Source organism: Rhamphochromis longiceps, linkage group LG18, assembly GCF_057381845.1.
Source record: "Rhamphochromis longiceps isolate RC_006_pf linkage group LG18, R_longiceps_female_GT1.1, whole genome shotgun sequence".
In the NCBI taxonomy this organism is placed as follows: domain Eukaryota; kingdom Metazoa; phylum Chordata; class Actinopteri; order Cichliformes; family Cichlidae; genus Rhamphochromis; species Rhamphochromis longiceps.
In genome coordinates, this window is record NC_140574.1 from 19332434 (window position 1) to 19351062 (window position 18629).

The window sequence follows — 18629 nt, forward strand, 5'->3', positions numbered from 1 at the left end:
GTTTAATGTGTGTGTGTGATTGCACATGATTACTGAATTAACTGTAATTTTTTTTCTTTTAGACATTATACATTTTCGTGTACAGTTACAGACTGTATATAAAAGATGCGCATTTGGGTTTGAAAATTGAAGCCAATTCATTTGGGCTTTAAAGCTGTTTTCTTTATATTGGCCAACAGGGCGCCATGTATCTGATTGCTAAGATGAAGTCAAATTATTTGGGTTTATAAGGAAGGGACCCCACTGGTCCCTCTGTGTTTGACTTCAGTAAACACTTTCCTGATCGGTTTGTACTTAGCTTTCGCTCATATTTACCAAAACATTCACTTTGTAAATTATGGTACTATTTAGATATATAAGCATGATGAAACATGGTATAATCCGTGGCACCTTGTGACTAAAAAGTCATAAGTACCATATGGGCAAGCAATGTCCTTCAGTTCTTATTCACTGCTTGCTCATCACATTTAGTTTCAAAAACTAAACAAGGCAACTGGAAAAAACCTCCTTGCTCAATGCTTTTCATAAAACCAGACAGTGACTCGCATCAGAAATTATTCAATTTTAACTTTTACTATAGAACTAATACTGTTATTTCTTCTTAATTCAGAATATTAATTTTAAAATGTGATATGTGTCTTTAGTAGTTAGTAGTCATCCTGTACTATAGTATATCGTCTTTCACTTCTGATGTTTAAAAAAAAAATCGGGTCAGATGAACAAATAATAAACAAATAATAAATGAATTAAGACACACATCATGTCTTAATTTATTTAAACTAAACAAAGCCAAAATTCAGAGGTACTTTGTGAAAAAATCAATACTGAGTTAACAGAGTAAGTAGATAACAGGTGCTGCAACTCAAATACACTTTCAAACTGATCAAATTAACTCATCAGCTGGTGTGTGCTAACTCAGTGACAAGAATTAAGGACATTTTAGGAAGCAATGATTTTAGGAAAACAGCTGTTGCTTTCCATCAATCTTGAAAGATTTATGAGGCCATTTTCAAACAATTTGAAATTCACCTTTCCAAGGAGAAAACATTAAAGACAGTTGCCAGTCTTCCTCACAGTGGACACCCTGGCAAATTCACCCAAGCCCAGACCGTGCAGTGCTCAGAGAAACTGCAAAAAACTACATGCCTCAGTTAGCATGTTAAATGTTAAAGTCCATTAAAGCAGAATCAGTGAAAGACTGAAGAAGTGTTGCCTGTTTAGACGGGATGCCAAGAGAACCTTTCTCTAAAAAGAACATGGCAGCACAGTTCAGAACAGCATGGCAACGTTGCAAACTCAGCATATCAGCAGAAACAGTTCATACCAGCTATGAAGCACGGCAGTGGAGGGGTGATGATTTGGGTTTATATTGTAGCCACAGGCACCTGTAGCCACTGAGTCCTCAATGAACTCCTCTGTGTACCAAAGTATTCTGGAATCAAACGTGTGGCTATATTTCCAACATCTAAGGCTTGGATGAAACTGGACCAGGCAACAAAGCAAATATCCTGAGGAGAAAAGAAAGAAAAGATTCACGGAGTTGTAATAAGCCCAGTCAAAGTCCCAACCTCAACTCAAATGAAATGATGAGGCGAGGCTTTTAGAGCGCGTAAACAAATGCCCACAAACCTCAACGAACTGAAGCAAGACTAAAGAAGAGTGGGCCAAAATTTCTCCACAACAATGTGAGAGGCTAAGAAAGTCATACTGAAAACACCTACTTCAGGTTATTGCTTCCAAAGGTGATTCTTGAAGCTACTGAATCAGGGGGCGTACTTAGTTTTTCCCACACCGTATCTGCATTCTAGCTCAGCTTGTGTTGAATAAAGACACGGTGTAGTATGTTATCCGCTGTTGTTCATTTGTGGTTGTATTTTCTTAAGAACTTGGCAATGACCGGATGACTTTTTATGTCCTGAAAACATTAGAACTGGAAGAGGGCATACTTTTTTCACATGACTGCATACAAAGAAACACATTTACAGAAACAAAAAAGTGTCATATGGTTTCCCCAAAAGTGAAAGCATTTTTTTTCCCCAGTTTAAAACTGAAAGCACAATTCAATCTCTTCTCACGTACTTGAATTTAACTATATTTCTCTGGTGACTGATGACGGTAACTTCAAGCTGTGAAGTGTAGCTGTGGGCACATTCTCACACTTTAAATTCAGTTAAGTCATCTCAGTACATGAAACCAGGAAACTCTTAAACATAATCACAGTCTAAATCTGCTTCTGCAGCTTCTCACAGACTTAAAAGGAAAAGGGCTTTGAAAGCAGTGTTCAGAAATTTTCTTTCACATAGGACAACTCATAGCGGTACGTTTACTAATAACAGCACTACTACTGAAATCACAGTATTGGAGGCATCTTGCTTTATTAATAGTGACTGCTGAGAGACTGTAAACAAACTAGTTGTTGACCTAAAAAAAAGAAAAACCATGCAGGGAAGTCACATGGACAAGGCCTGGTCTTTATATTCAGCATTAAAGTATTATATTTAATTTTGATCAAATGTTACATCTTATATTATATAAATCTACATTTACATTATATTCATATCTCTTACGATTCATGCAAATCAATTTGTAAATAATGATGGAAATTCCAAGTTTGAGGAAACAAACCGCAAGAGAATGAAAAAAACTTGTGGTATTAGGCAAGATTTTTTATCAATAACAGTTTCCTCAGCTTGATTCATTTTCAGCAGCCTGTGTCTACATCTGATATGTGTTCTACCTTGTAGCGTATCCTTTGCTAAGACTGCAGAACTTAAGATGGTAAAGTTGGTCTGCTGGTCACTAGGTTGGCTTACCACTTTGGTTCAACTTAAAATTTCTCAACAGCTGTTGGATTTCTCCAGTGTGTCCTACTAGCTCACTGCTACTATTTTAGTGAAATATATCAAACAACGAGGATGGATTTCTTTAAAAAGCCACAGATGTTCAGATTTTACTAAGGATAAATAACAATAACACTTCATCTTGACGTCAAGAAATTTGTGACTTCTCTCACGATCCGACTAGGAAATCTTTCATTTGTTGAGCAAATGTGCAAGTACTACAATATTTACCATATTAGGTTTTAATTTTTAGGCGATAAATATTATGTCCCCTAGCCACACAAGGGCTGGTCTGGAGTAGGGATAAATGGAGAGGGTTGCATTAGAAAGGACGCCCGTCATAAAATCCTTGCCAAATCAAACATGCAGATCAAGACTAAAACAATAAATACCAAGAAGGCCACACATTTTAGTTAGGTTCTGGCAACAAAACCATTTATTTTGATTTAGGGAAAGGTCACACTTTGGGTTCTGGTCACAGGCAGGATAAAAGGTGGATGTAGCTGACATGATGCCACCCATTGGTTTCTTAAGTCCCATTTTGAGCAACATTGCCATCTTGGTTGCAACCCCCCCTCCCCCCAGATGTGATGAGGAAAGGGTGGGTCTGACTGAAACCGTCTCTCCCTGGGTCATGACTTGTCATTCGCAAGTGGTTAGCTAATGACTTTGCAGTTTCATATCACTGACAATCCTCCATTTTAAAACTAGGAATGACCAAGATTTTCAAATGAAACTTCATCTTCTATTCAGTATGACCCAAAATGAGTGACTGAGATCATAATAGTCATGTGCCCATGTTTTTATACTGTCTAAATTTTTTATATAACCTTTAACCAAGCCTTCAGGAGCATATCTGAACCAATAACAGGTACCTCTTGTTATCTCTCACAGCGTAAACCAACCCAAACCTAAAACTGAAAGTATTACAAGACAAAATAAACTTTTCTGATTTAAAGCACCAAAGCCACACTTCTTAAAGTAGCTACTGGCATAGATTAGCTCATAATGCAAATTAGCTAGTAGTCTGTGTTGCGTAATTCTAACCTTAAAGGCACATTTACCTTAAATTGCAATGTGGTGCAGTGGATTTGTAATATCATAGGCCAGTCATGTAGCCTTACAGGCCTACAACTACTCAAATCAAACATCAACATGAAACGGCTAAGTCACAGCACGTAGATTTTATCTTTTGTCCAACCCAGTCAAAGTAAAAAAAAAAAAAAAGAAAGTCCATTATGATAGAGAGGGGTAAGCAGCCTATCAGGATAAAGCCCACAGTCATTTTAGGAAAATATCTTGCCACTTAAACATAAACATAATCATCGTGAGTGCTGCTGCTAGTTTCTTCAGATGTTTACACAAAAATAGAGTTCCAGCAGACGTGCAGGGCAGGTTCATGTTACTTTGATTTTAAACAGCTATAATGCATATTTGAACACATGCATGATGTGTGGCACAGTCAGGAAGTGGTGATGAAACAACAAAGGTTTGAAAAGGAGAAGTGCGTCTGGCACCGCGCAGACAGTCAGACACACTGAAACTTGACTGGCATGAGGTAAGAACACAACTAGATTTCACATTTTCCACTACATGTTAGCTGGTCGCAAAAGAACGCCAGGTTAGATGTTAAAAGTGCTGCAGTTACATGTAGATGATGAGTCAAACGTGAGGAACTTAAATTACAAGACATATTTCATTTATTTATCTATTTTTAAATTTTATTTACTTATTTACTTCTAATTAATGCTTACGTTAAAAGTCAGGTTTCATTGTATATATAATGTGCTTTTTTTATCTTCATGCAAATTATTTTGATCTGAGTGCAAAGGGCCTTCAGCTTGCTCGCTGTAAGGAGGGACTCTGCAGCCAGCGACACGTAGTACACGCAGTCAAAACCTGCCTGTTTTTTTACATTAGGTTTATTTCAGTCGAGTGTCAACTCGATGCACAGACACTCATGTCAGAGATGTATTTGGGATTTTCCTGTAAAACCATGGCTTCACTCAAAATAGAACAGGTGTCAGGTTTGTCCATCACAACCTGACACCAACGCAATGAAGAGTAGAACATGTGACGAACCACCTGTTCATTTGTTTTCAACTGATATTAAATCAGTAAACACTCCGAGGTAAATGGGAATATTGTTAGTGTCCAAACAAATAACCTCAAATAGAGAACCACTTAACTGTGCTGTCGCAGATTGCAAAACTAATACAATAACAGAAAGTCATTTCCTTTGAAATCTTGATCATAATATATTCACAATTTGTTTCTAAATGTCGAAGTAAAATGAAAGTTACTCCGGCCTGTACTTTAGTAAGACTACCATTGCTACTACTTTCATGAGAATCAGGAGGCTAAAGGTTAATAATGTTCACGGTGCTCTTGTTTGCTATGTTGTTTATACCAGAAACAAAAAAACAAGTTCACAGTTCCTGTACCCACACAGCTGAGAGGTTTCTAGTGGCTTGGTATAGTGGCGTATCATACTGCCGTTTCTGTGTGGGAACGAGTAACAAAAACAGGAAAGACAACTTAAACTGTTCTTTGAAATCCTGGCAGAGATGTTGAGATAAAATTGAATCCAACTGTTATATTGCAGTGACATCATGACCAACAACATGTCAGTGAACTGCAGTAAAGAGTTCGACCACGTGGATGAAGTGATGAAAGTTTTGGAGCTGGTCTTCTATATTCCTATATTTGTCGTCGGTCTGATTCTCAATATTGCAGCGCTGGCGGTGTTCTGCGGCCTTCTGCGAAAAAAGACTGAATCTGCTATTTCTGCTATCTACATGATAAACTTGGCTTTGATGGACTTGGTTCTCCTGTTGATTCTTCCCTTCAAAATGCATGCCACTAATCACAAGTGGCCCGCCAGCTTCCACGGACTGTGTTCAATTTTGGAAGGGCTTTATTTTTATGGGATATATGGAAGCATATACATCATTATGTGTATAGCTGTAGATAGATGGGTGGCTATCTGTCATCCGTTTAAATCCAAGCAGTTGCGTTCACCCAAAGCAGCTATGGCAACTTGTATAGCCGTGTGGATGCTTGTGTCTGCATCAGTCATTCCAGTCATCTGTAACTTCAGGAAAAGCAAGAGCAACACATTTCATTGTTTCCACGAGTTTTCACCGGAAGGCTGGAAACCTCCCATCATCATCAGTGTGCAGGTGTTTGGGTTCATTGTGCCTGCACTGGTGGTGGTTTTCTGTTCAGTTCAGATCATCTGGACACTTCAGCAGTCTGGTCAGCACAGCCCACAGAGCCGGGCCTGTGTGAAGATCATCTACAGCGGGCTGTGCGCGTTCCTGGTGCCTTTCACTCCGAGCCACCTAGCCATCTTCCTGCAATTTCTGGTGAGAAACTCAAGGCTCATTTTATGCTCATTTTAAGTGTAAAGAAACTGAAACAACAGTCCAAAGCATATCACCTTAGGGTCCATTTAGTAGCTGTCCTTTATCACATTTATTTCAGCAGGTAAACATTTAAAATTTTGATGTTTAAAGTCTCGAACTCCTTATAATCCACTGGGTAGCCTGAATCAGAAAAATATAATGTGTACTGAACCTATTTTATAAAGAAAAAAAAAGCTTATTAATATTTCAGTTAAAAACATTTAACTTTCTGCAGCTTTTTTACTTTGATTTGAGATTTATGTTGAGTAATCATCAGAAAAATTCAGGGGGGGGAGGATGCTGCAAATGTTATGACTCAGCAGCGCTTTTTATGTCAGTAGCACATATGATATGACAAAACAAGCCTAAATGGTTGTAACCACTGGGGTATTTGTTGAGGGGTACTTGTGTTTAATTTTGATACTTGCAATAAAATTCTTCTTCAAAAGTTGACGTTATTAGAAATTATTAGAAATTAATTATCAAACTGGAGAGTATGGCAAGTGCGTAAGCATGTGTAAGTACTGCAGATATGCACAGAGAGGATCTTCATAGGAAAATTCACAGATAGGACCTGCGCTTCACACTGCAATGCTACCTCTGCTACAAACCAAAAGTGTCACACATGATTCTTTGATGGTAAACTAATGTTTCCTTAACACACATACTTGCAGGTGCATCAAGGAGCATTTCAGGACTGTGGCACCAAGGCCAATCTCAGCCTGTTCATACAGATTGCTATGTGCCTGTCAAACATCACCTGCTGTCTGGACGCCATGTGCTACTACTTTATTGCCCATGAAGTGAGGAACACCAGACACAGCTTAAGGATGTCAATACTGAGCCAAAGGAGAGCCACCAACAGCACTTCTGAACGGGAGAGAGGCGAGTCAAGTTGAGACAAAAACTGTCCCTAGAGGATCACTGATGTGATGTTATGTTGTGTTAATATAGCAAAACGAGGCTAAAACCTTGTTTTGTATCAGAGCAGTAAAGCTGGAGACAAGTCAATAGTGGACCCAATAGCTGATAAGCATAGTGTCACGCACTAAAAGTAATTAACCTGCTCGTAAGGAAGCAGGTCAGAGTGTAATCTAAATTAACCACACAGCTGAATGCAAGGCTGTATGATCTGATCCAGCAGCAGGAAGCCAGTAGGCACCTCTCTAACCTCAAAGCGCTCTAATGCGTTAAATGAAGGCTGCAAAACAACCCATGAACTAAAAAGCCACAGTCTGACATGCTTTAAAAAATCATTAAAAGCATGAAAAGGTCACTCAAACCTGCAAACCAACAATGAGTGAGAAAGTGACAGGGACAGGCAGCATGACTCATTTTAAAGAACTAAAAACTGATACTGGCGGGCAGTTCAAAAATGCCTTTGTGATATTATCTAGGACTGAAATCAAACATGCACAAAGACGGCTCTTATTAGTCAGAATTCTCATCAAAGACAAAATAGATTAATTGTTTCAGACTAAACGAATTTAACAGATGCATAATTATTTTTTTTATATTCAAAAAAGGTAGCTAACCGTAATAATAAGCATATTTTAGTCGTGAATCTCTAATCTATGAAATGCAGATTTACATAAAAAGTAAACAAAACGAAATTATGCCAATATATCTAATTAATTACAATTCAAATATGCATATTTCCTTGATGAGTACACAGATGAATCAGGGTTTATAAATCACATCCACAGGTATAGCTTTAAACATATGAAACTAAAAACGAAACATTAGCAATAATTTCAGTGGTTCATTTCATTTTTTAAAACATTAAATAATACAATGGATCCTAAATGGTTGTAAAAAATTCTCACTGCAAAATAAGTAACAATATCATCTATATTTATTAAATAATAATTAAATGTAAATGTTTAATCAGAAATACAGCAACAGTCAAATATAGAAATAAACACGGCCTGAGGAAGAGTAGAGAGGATTTTTTTGTGCGTTGTTAATAGATTTTGCATTCATTTTCTGTCTTTTAAATCTCATAAATTATACTAAAAAAAATATAATATAAAAAAAATATTAAAAGTGACATTATTATAAGAGAGGACTAAAGCATTTATGATTATTGCATTAAGTGATCTGTTTATAGTTTTGCAGATGAAAACTGACTTCGTATGCTTTTTTTGCTTTGTTTATAAACTGATATTGTTAGCTGTAGCATTTCATATTTAGCTGTACTGAACTTTGTATTTTATTTTTAGATTGCAACCTTAGGTGCATAATAGTTTTATTGAAATGTTTAAAAACCGTAAGTATGTAGTCCCGGCCATGCGTAGGTCAGTGCTGAAAGAACTGTTTTCATATTACTGTTTGGGTTTATGTGAATGCTGTCACATGAAAAGTCAAATGGAAAGCTGCTTATGAAGCACACAGAGCTGTCGCTGACCATATGTTGCCGATGTTGAAGGGTCATTTTGTGTTTTATGACAGCGTGCCTCACTTGTGGCTTAACCGTACCATAATGTTGTATTTAATGTATATATCTTTCATAAAAATGTGTGAAAAGCTCTCTTTGAAACCATCATATGCTGGTTTCATTGCATTACCTGCATATTGAAACTTTATTTTATTATAATTTAAGTTTCTGCATTTTGTACTCAATTGTATTTTTACTTGTAAAATACTTTTGTGATCCCTGCATCTTGAGCCAACCCACGGAGTTTGTCGGTCTGGGCTGTTTTCCTTTTCTTCATAAGTTTAAAGTCAAAATAAAAACAATGTGAAGACAAAAACAAAAAGGATTTATGAGTGAATATTATGAATATTTATCCTAAATATTTAATTAATGAAATGCAGCCGGAAACTAAACTTTTACCTAAATATTGCATTTTTGTAACTATAGTAACTGCTGAATATTTAAAAATGTACACTATTAAATGAGACATTGTAAAGTAGGCTGATCAAATCACAAATGTATTACTCATCAGTTTTGAAGGGAAATAACCTGAACAGATTATGATGTTTAATTGATAACAAAGCTGCAGATGAAAACTTTCAGATATTATCACTGTATTTTTGTTCCATTTCGGTGAGAATGCCACAAAGGCAGTGTAATGCTGTGTTGTTTCTCCTACTTTTATCAGTACTGTTCAGCCAATCTCCAATTGATCTAACCCACAGCCTACACAGTGATTATGAGCCACCGAAACTGTTGGTGAAGAACATTCAAAACATGACCAAGAAAGTTTGATAATTTATTCTCAAAGCAGCAAGATTTTACAAGAAAAATTGACTGTACAGCGAAATACAGTACCCAAGACAGTGAAATATGACAACAGATCACAGATCTCTCTCTCTCAACAGAATCAGATTTACTCCAACTTATACATCAGAAAGACAGCCCAAAATCTTTTCCTTTTTTAAGCTGGGACGAAACATCAGAGAACATTATAATGCCAAGATAGGAAAGATTGGGAAATGGCAAGAGCTGAAGACAACAGGCAAATCTGAGTGAAGAGGAGGAAGAGCAAGACAACGTGAGTTTTTAGCCTTTGATATCATCTACAGTAAGTGATCTAGACTATAAAGCGTTCTTTATAAATAATTCATATGTCCTTAAAACCAAGCTTGTAGCATCCCTGACTGCAGACTTTGGTTCCTTCTGTCCTTCTACAGCACTGCTACTAATTACAGTCTAAAGCCGTTTATATCCAAGGAGTAGGAAAGTGTGAGAAGAACAAAACTAAAAGGCAAACAAGAAAGAAATGATCATCCACAAAACAAGTTGATCTCAGATAAAAATCTATGCATGTAACAATATGAAATTAAGAAGAAAATCAATGTACAGTATATATTGCTTAGTCAAAGTTATATACACCACTCATTATGATATCAACCAGCAAAGTAATATCTTAACTACATGAGGTATGTTTCGCCATCTTCCGACATTCAAAACAACAACAAAAAAAGTAACTAAAAATAACTTAATTGAAAAAATACGAGGACAAGTATAAAAATGAAATGAAATCAAGTCCATTGATGTAAATGTCACAAACTTACATGCACAGGTTAACACGTTCTGCACGACATGACAAGCTACAGATATATCGAAACAAATCTATAACATTATCCAGGAATCCGTTTAAATTAAAAAGACATTAACATAGTACACGGACGTTTCAAAAAAATAAAAGCATAAACAAAAACATTCCAACTGGATCTGAAACTAAAACTACGAGACAAACGCTTGCTCTTAAAGTGCAGTTTAACGCTTAAGGAATTCAAGAGGTATGGTTTAAATTGGCTTCAGTGTTGGATGGCTGTGATTTCCACCTCAGATTTAGAACCGGTCGCAGATCACAGTCTCGACCACAAAAGTGTTCTCAAAGTGGCGGATGCTGTGACAATTCTTGGTCTCACGCCTCTCAATACCTGGAAGAGGAAAACACGACGCATTTAGAAAATCTGTTCAGAATCGAAAGCGGACATTTGTTCACATGCTTTCTCAAGCTACTCTGCCTACAACGTCCATTTTGAATCAGCAGAAGCCATCCCCACAAATCACGTCCATATATGTACGCAGGGGGAAGTTTGTTGCATCATTTCTGAAGCTCTAAACCCAATCAAAGGCAGCGACGACACAGATATCACTCATCCGAATCACAAACACCTCCACAGAGTGTGTGGATGTGTCCACTGCACTACAAGTGACTCACATAGCAGGAAGTTCCCAGGCTGAGCCCACACAAACACACACACACACACAATAATATTCAGGCTCACAAGCTGGTACAGCAGCATGTTACACTGCAGACGCACTGTCTCAAGTGTTCAAAGGAAGACCCTATATGGTCCCCGTTGATATTTGCTTTTCTGTCACTCTCTCTTTACTCCTACACACCAACTCTGGACACTGGATTCCCTGTGACTCAGTGGAGGAACATTTTCCTCCTCAGGTACAGAATTTACAGCAAACCAGCACACGTCACTTGACTCAACATCTGACAAGAGCTGGTGTGAAAAAGAGGGTGACGAAAAGCGGAAGCAATCCTGCACATGTCACTGCATTATTTAACATTTCATATATACTCCGAACAGACTGGAAAAGGAAGTGAATATGTCAACTCACGTTGGCGCTGGCTGCGGCGTCTGAGGCGGTAAGTTTCTCTGCCGTAACAGAGCCTGTGAATGAAAGGGCCCAGCTGCCTCATGTTCCTCACCCTCCCCGTCACCATCATCTCCTCCTGGATGATGTAGGTCTGAGGAAGGTACGTCCCTCTCTGTGGCAAAGAGACAAAAATGAATCACTCGACTAATCGGTCTGTGGGAGGAACGCTGCCAACAGGAAAGTGGGAACACACTGTCCTTCACTCTCAGACAGCCATTTATCTCTTACAACCACAAGTGGCATTAACAGCTAATCCACTGCGTGTCTCACCTTGACATTGACGAGCAGCTCCCACAGGTTGCGTGGTGGCATCACTAAGGTTGTGTTCAGCTCGGTGATGTAGCATTTGTCCAGTGCGATGTCGTGATAAGCTGTAAGGCCCTGGAACAGAGAAAGAGAGAAATCGTGTTATGCCTTAATCAAACGCTTACAAACAAGTGTAATGAGAGGAAAAAACACGCAAAGACAAACACCTACCCTCTGAAAGTCGTGGATGATATCGGCGGGATCGCTGCCACCAAAACGTGGCACGGGTACGCTGATCTGCTCGTAGTTGTCTTCAAGGTAGATGCCGACGTTTTCCTCGAGTTCTTGCCGCCCCCTCAGAGGAGCATACACAGAGTCCTCAAAGATAACCCGACAATGGAACAAACTGTCTTCTGGGATCTGCTAATGGGATGCAACAGAGCTGTGTCAGCATATGACGTTTACTTTCAGCTGTGTGATTTTTACCCACTGTGTTCAGGATGTTATTTAAGAAAAGAGGGGTAATTGCTGACTAACCTGAGGTATATAGTAGTGGCGATAGATAAAGACAGACGCCAACACCAGTCCTATCAAGAAAACTGCCAGGCCCAAGGCAAGGCAGCACAGGCCGGTTGGAAAAGGCTTCTTTGGCCTGACTGGGTGAACCGACTGCCCCTGTAAAAAGAAAAAGCAGACTGGTTAGAGTTCAGATCTTAGATCTTATCCTACATCCTGGTTCTTTTCATAGTAGTGTGTGAAAGTTTTTAAGAGTAGTTTAAATGATGCACTGCAACTCTGAATTTGCTTTGTGCAGTGTGAAATATTTGTATCTAATCCTATCACACTCACACTGCTTTACTTTCATACCCAAAAGCCAAATTTGTAACAGAGTTAATTTTGAAAAGAAGCAAGTGCCAAGTTGAGATCTGGTAGACGTACGACGGACATGAATAAAGCACGCCAGATGCCCACCCACGGTCTCTCAGTCAATCTGCTGCCTCTCCCTACTACTGTTGCTATGGTGAGCGGAAGCATGCTCTGACGAAGATGCTGGCACGTGGCCGTCTGGGTCTATTCTTAGAGGCCTACTTCCACGCTCCATATTTGCAGATATTAAGTCTTAACTCCCTTGGTGGGAGTTAAAAATGAGGACAGTTGCGTAGCGCAGGAGTCCCTCAGAGGCGGGCGTATTAATAGATCTACACACATTGGCTCTGACGCCTAGCCTGCCATAGCAGCCAATGGAAATCCACACAGCCTTTCACATCCTTCTGTTGACGTAACGAGCATTGGTAAAATATGTCTGCAGAAGTGATAGGTGCGTCATCTGTGCAGTGTGCTAGGGGGGAAAAAAAGACGAGAAGCTTTATGTGAACATCCATTATGTGCCAAATATCTAATTATGTTCAACTCTGGGGATGAAGTCCAGAAAGGAGGCTAAGAAAAGCTGGTGACAGATCTGACTTCCCACTCAGCTAACGCAGGTACAAGCCGTTCTGCAAACCCCATTTTACACAAGCAAGGAAAAAAAATCAGTGTTTGAGAAACTACATCTATGTAGTTAAATTACATGTTTGAGAACTGGAGACTGAAAGTGTTGCAGAACTGAAATTGAGACAGAACTAAACTCCTCAATTTTTTTGAAATAAACTCTGAATTTTCCAAGTTTTATCTCCTCTAATATATTCATCGAAAGCAGGAGCTATAAAACAGCTAGGTCAAACCGAGACTGACTTTTTATACTGCTAGTTTCGGGAGGGTTAAGCTGCCTTTACACACACACTTTGCTGCTTGATTACTACCGCTCATTCTCATCTGCTCTCCGGCACTACCTGCAGGACACACGTGGTATAACACCGTGACATTACAGACTAGTGCAGTATCCACATCTGACAGCTCTATTGTTTCCTCACAGCGACAAAAGAATAAACAAGCCCAAGGCTATCTGTACGCTGACAGCGAGAAGCCTGAGATTTTTATCTTATACATGCACACTTTATGAACAACTTGGTAAAATGATGTCCTCTTTCTGCCAATTGCCCACATGTATACAGGACTGCCTCTTCTGCAGTGTGCCTCCTAGCTGTGGCTAAACAAGGTGATGTAATACCAACATCCCATAGGTGGGATTGCATTGCAATGCTGGGGCTGTTCCCTTGTTGTAATATTAATGCACAATAAAACTTTTTTAGGCTCAGAAACACTACCACTGCCTTTATTAACCTTTAAGCTTGTAGATAAGGGTGTAATTATATTTTTTAAGAAAACAAATGCAATATCTAACTTTAAGCAGTCACTGGCTTTTCTTTATAATCATGTTAATCACATAAAATCCAATCCCATTAAATGCCATGATGCATGGACAAGGAAAGCGAAACTAATTATATCAAACTTTATTTTTTTGTAAGCTATAGCCTATGCAGAAGTAAAAATCTACTTATGCTATAACGAGACAAAAGACAAATGCCGCAGCATGAAACAAAGACAAAGTGTGCAAACTCACGTGAGCCTGAGGTATAATGATCTTGTCCTCATCGTTGTCTTTTTCGGGCTTCTGCGCCGACACTGGCTGGAAAGTGATCTTCACCATGTTTGTTTGCTCAGTGTGTGCTTGCTTTGTCTCCTGTCTGATTCAGTGCGCTGGTTTCGTCCACCGGACCGGGAAGATTATATAGCGCCGGACCAGGCTCGCCCCCGGGCCTCGGTGACCTCACAAGAGCGTCTTCTCTGACGAACAAGCAGTGTGTGGGTCTCAGGGAAAAGCCGCCTCGCCGCTGTCAAAATAAGAGCCGCTATCGGTCTTCGACTTTTAGAAAAACGCTAAAAATAACAGACTGTGAGCTTAGTTGCTTCCTGGTGAATATAATTAAACATTTAAAGCGGCTTTAGTGGAAAAAATGCTAAATTTACCTCGATTTTGAGGATATTTGGCTACCAAGTGCCCTTATTTTGAAGACAAGCGCCCAATATGGAAGTGCTTTCCGTATTTTATTTAAAGCTGAATCTTCTATTCTCAATGTTCTCAACACTACCATCCGGAAATATTGTGATGTTTCAAACTGGCTGATCCAGCTACTACACTGCAATAAAGTTATCAATAGGTCAGCACTACTTAGTAGTAAGAGAGATAATGTTGCTCAGATGTCCATAGGCTCATCAATGCATATATAATATTTTACAAGGTGTATTACTTGGTTAATATGCCATATAATCTAATTTATATGAATGTGGTCACAAAATGTACTTTGTAAGACAGATTAAGAATCTATAATACGATTCTAATATACAGTAACAGTTACTAATATATAGTAACATTAAATTATTCATTTCTTTCTAGTGAACATCACAAGAAATATGCTAATCAGTAATATATGCACATTTTTTACAGCCATGGTGTACACACAGCTCTCATCTCCTTGCCTCAGTAATCATTACAGCATCTATGAGTCACTACAGACATAAGACTTGCAGCAATGAATTAGACAATATAGGAAATTTGAGCTGATAGTTAGTGATAGAAGCGTGTCCTTAAAGGGTTACAACCCACACCACAGCAAAGTGAAGTCCTAATGCAATAGGGATGATCTACTCTCCACAGTGTCATCACTGTTTTCTGGTCTTGATAACTTTTAAAGAGGTTCCAGGCGCTTTACACATAAGAGTGGTCCATATTCTCCGGGACCCATCTAGTACTATAGATGGGGTGATGCCTCACAAGCTCCAAAAGACATGAATGTGTGGACTGGCAAACATACGGTCTATAGCCCTAGGAGCTGTGGCTCAAGTGGCAGAGTGAACCCCAAATTGATGCTGATCTGAATGTGTGTAAAATTTTAGAAAAAGCACATACAGAAAAGCATAGTATGGATGTGTATACGTGAGACTGAGTGAATGAGACTTGTAGTAGAAAGCACTATGAGTGCTCAATTTGAGTAAAAAGGTGGCTTTGAGGCGATTGTTATGATTTAGCACTATATAAATAAGTGTTTACTTCTTCCCACTCCCTTTCAACATGTAAATTAATCAGAACGGTAGCAATATTGAAATGTATTGATTTTTTTGTATAGTATTTTTTTTCTCTCTTATTTTCTTTTCTATATGTACCTGTATATTGTTTACATGTTTGAATTAAATTACCAATCAATCAATCAATCAATCAATCAATCAATCAATCAATAAAACTGAATTTAATATAAGTAACATGTTTACCAAAATTGATTGAATGTGGTCAAAAGCTATTGAAACTATTTTCTTTCACCCACTACAAACTAAAACCTTCAGAGTTGTTGACATTACCTTTGCAGCCTCTTTGTCCATATTTTGCACTCTTATGTCTGCATGCTGCTCCATGGTTAAGACATCGTGTGTGACACAATTTAAAGTGACCACATGTGTTGGGGGGTCGTTGCTCGTTCAACAATTCACATGCAAATGAACCCACTGCACACAGTGCATTCCCCACCCCACCCAGTTTCCTCCACTCTGTGCTCACTGCTGCTGGGATCGCCCCGGCCATCTGTCCCACTGACGGCCTCTAACGGCTCTTTGGATTACACACCAACTAACCAACCTCCAGTCTGGTCGGCTCCTGGCAGCGCCTGCAAAAACATGGCCCCCATCAGCAGCAGCACACACGGCCTGGACAGAGTGGATGATTGCGGTGGGGTCAGACCTGACAGAAAGGTAAGATCCCATGTGAGGATTCAGAGCTACTTTGAACTGGGGGAAAAACAACTCAGTTTTCCTTACTGTTGTAGATAAGAAAACCTCTGGTTGAGAAGAAAAGAAGGGCTCGCATCAATGAAAGTTTACAAGAACTCAGAGTCCTTATCGCCGACGAAGACGTAAGTTGCTGTTGTTTATGTAGCGCCATTGCTCAACAGCAATTAAACTGATGAGTGTGTTGTGGCTAAGCTAGCTTGTGTTCCTGATGTTTGTTGCTGCAGTTACAGTCAAAGATGGAGAATGCCGAAGTGCTGGAGATGACAGTGAAACGAGTGGAAGGCACTCTTCAAAGGCGTGCTCAAGGTAAACCGTACATATAAACCTTATTTAACTTTATTTACTTGAGTGTACAGTATTAACCACAAGCTTAATTTAAAAAAAAAGAGACATATAAACAGTAATACAATTTACAAATCATTCTTCCGCCAAGTAATATAGTTCTTTATAACTAGTAAAACTACTGATTAATTCATTGCTCTTGGCGGATTAATATTTTAATCAACTGTACTGTGGCCGCCACAGGTGCGCTTCGACCGTGGCGCAGCCAATCAGAGCACAGAGTGTCTGTTAGTAATTACACGTTAGAAACTAAGGTTTAACGGTCGTTTCCATCTGTCTGTCCACAGAAGCAGACGCTGTACACCGGGAGGCCTGTGAGCGTTTCGCTGCCGGATACATCCAGTGTATGCACGACGTTCACACATTTGTGTCCTACTACCCGGGGATTGACCCAACAGTGGCAGCGGAGCTGTTGAAGCACCTTCTGGAGAGTATGCCACTTAACAACAACGAGTACCACCGAGTGATGCTCCCGGACATCGTAGCGGACAGCCCTTGCTATAGCAGCACTTGGTCCCTGTCTGAGAGCATTCACACAGCCCTGGTGTCCCCGGCACCCTCCACCACCTCCAGCGACGACCTCTGCTCTGACCTGGATGAGACCGACTCAGAGCAAAGCCAGGTTTCTTCTGAGGAGGAGGCAGACGGTCAAGAAGCGTTGCCCTGCCTAACTTGCTCTAAAGCTCTGTGGAGACCATGGTAGACAATTTAAGGTGGAATAGGAGTTTGGGTTTTTTTGTCGAAACAATAGCTTGGGTTAGAAATAGGCCAACACTGCCTGAATGGGCATCAGATAAACTCTTCGTAAAGATATTCTAATATATCTTTACAGAGCTTAGTGACCTTGTTTGGGCCTGCTGACTTATGTAAATATGTACTTGTTCAATATAACTGCTGTATAGAAAGTAGACCCCCACCAGAAATGCACTAATATGAGTGTGTGTAAATTATTTCCTAATTAGGATCTGTTGAAAATTCTATTTATACATGTCAGTTGACTGCTAGTAGGCTACCTCATCTAAGTTAAGCTAAAACTTTTAAATAAATATTTTAGGGGAAAAAAAAAGACTTGTACTCCATTTGTGCAGCAGACTCTTCAGGAGAAAAAAAAACCTCATTTCACACACAAGAATCCCACTAACCACCCACCCACGGCTGTTTCCAAGATATTTGTTATTACTCTGCAATTGTGGACCATTTGTGTGCACAGGCTCTCCAAGATCCCTTAGCACGTCGTAGGCATTTGTGAGGTGTGAAATGAGTAATCCACTCACTCCCTCCTTATATAGTCCTGGTTGAGAACTTGACAAATGGAATTTATAACTCTGCTCGACTCGTTTTTTAAATAACGTGGGCACATAACCTGCACAGTCATGACTCTGGAATAAGTTTGGCTTTGTATTGTGCTGTGATATCCACAAACAGTCATCTTTTTCTTTCTTTCTTTCTTTTTGCAAGTTTGGAGTGGTGCACAAGCCTGTGGAAGTGAACATAATTTTAGGCCTGTGAAATCTAAGCATGTCATCTCGTAGCAGTGGGTTAGGCTGCCATTGCTGCTGACTTTCACAGCTCGCTTGATGTCAGACATCACTTCTGTGGTCTCAGTGAGAGCCACAGACAGTGTTCTGCATCTGCACCACCTAGCTCCTACTGCTAGGCATGAATAAGAAAAGCCAGCAATCCTAAAACAAGTCTATTCATATGCCACGTGGAGTGTGAGTCACGTCTTTACACCCCACCCCCGACTTAATAGGGGACACTGGTGAAATGAGAAGAAAAGGACTAATACACTGTGCATTGAATAGTGGAGCATTCTCCTATTTAGCAGATAGAGTAGTAATTATACATCGAGGTAATACAATCAGGTAAGATTTCGATCTGCTTTTGTTGTTCTTTGTAATCCCCCTTGCTAGAAACAAGATCAACACACTGTTATAATAAATA

At 39.4% G+C, this 18629-nt stretch overlaps 3 protein-coding genes across 4 annotated transcripts; 2 read left to right on the forward strand and 1 right to left on the reverse strand.

The window, feature by feature from the left end:
- The first annotated feature begins 4976 nt into the window (after positions 1-4976).
- On the forward strand, positions 4977-7974 carry LOC146648111 (G protein-coupled receptor 55). The gene is made up of 2 exons (XM_085389830.1): positions 4977-6208; positions 6922-7974. The coding sequence occupies exons 1-2, from the start codon at positions 5453-5455 to the stop codon at positions 7144-7146; spliced, it is 981 nt and encodes a 326-aa protein (XP_085245956.1). The 5' UTR covers positions 4977-5452; the 3' UTR covers positions 7147-7974.
- A 1481-nt stretch (positions 7975-9455) lies between these two features.
- On the reverse strand, positions 9456-16053 carry itm2cb (integral membrane protein 2Cb). 2 transcript variants are annotated; one of them, XM_085388187.1, is made up of 7 exons: positions 15918-16053; positions 14125-14395; positions 12159-12296; positions 11853-12041; positions 11646-11756; positions 11337-11487; positions 9456-10639 (listed from the first exon to the last, which is right to left on the reverse strand). In XM_085388187.1, exons 2-7 carry the CDS (start codon positions 14209-14211, stop codon positions 10548-10550), a joined length of 768 nt encoding a protein of 255 aa, XP_085244313.1. In that variant the 5' UTR covers positions 14212-14395; positions 15918-16053; the 3' UTR covers positions 9456-10547. The 2 variants fall into 2 exon arrangements, with proteins under 2 accessions (XP_085244313.1, XP_085244312.1); XM_085388186.1 differs by having other exon boundaries at positions 11853-12044.
- Positions 16054-16090: 37 nt separating this feature from the next.
- On the forward strand, positions 16091-17756 carry hes6 (hes family bHLH transcription factor 6). The gene is made up of 4 exons (XM_085388185.1): positions 16091-16304; positions 16379-16465; positions 16568-16649; positions 16973-17756. The coding sequence occupies exons 1-4, from the start codon at positions 16230-16232 to the stop codon at positions 17386-17388; spliced, it is 660 nt and encodes a 219-aa protein (XP_085244311.1). The 5' UTR covers positions 16091-16229; the 3' UTR covers positions 17389-17756.
- Positions 17757-18629: the final 873 nt, after the last annotated feature.

Coding starts and splice junctions, on each gene's coding strand:
- LOC146648111 (XM_085389830.1), top strand. CDS start 5,453: ATGACCAACAACATGTCAGTGAACTGCAGTAAAGAGTTCGACCACGTG. Junction 6,209..6,921: donor CCATCTTCCTGCAATTTCTG/GTGAGAAACTCA, acceptor ACATACTTGCAG/GTGCATCAAGGAGCATTTCA.
- hes6 (XM_085388185.1), top strand. CDS start 16,230: ATGGCCCCCATCAGCAGCAGCACACACGGCCTGGACAGAGTGGATGAT. Junction 16,305..16,378: donor GGGTCAGACCTGACAGAAAG/GTAAGATCCCAT, acceptor TTACTGTTGTAG/ATAAGAAAACCTCTGGTTGA. Junction 16,650..16,972: donor TCTTCAAAGGCGTGCTCAAG/GTAAACCGTACA, acceptor GTCTGTCCACAG/AAGCAGACGCTGTACACCGG.
- itm2cb (XM_085388186.1), bottom strand. CDS start 14,211: ATGGTGAAGATCACTTTCCAGCCAGTGTCGGCGCAGAAGCCCGAAAAA. Junction 11,488..11,645: donor AGCTGCTCGTCAATGTCAAG/GTGAGACACGCA, acceptor TCTTTGCCACAG/AGAGGGACGTACCTTCCTCA. Junction 10,640..11,336: donor ACGCCGCAGCCAGCGCCAAC/GTGAGTTGACAT, acceptor TTCCTCTTCCAG/GTATTGAGAGGCGTGAGACC.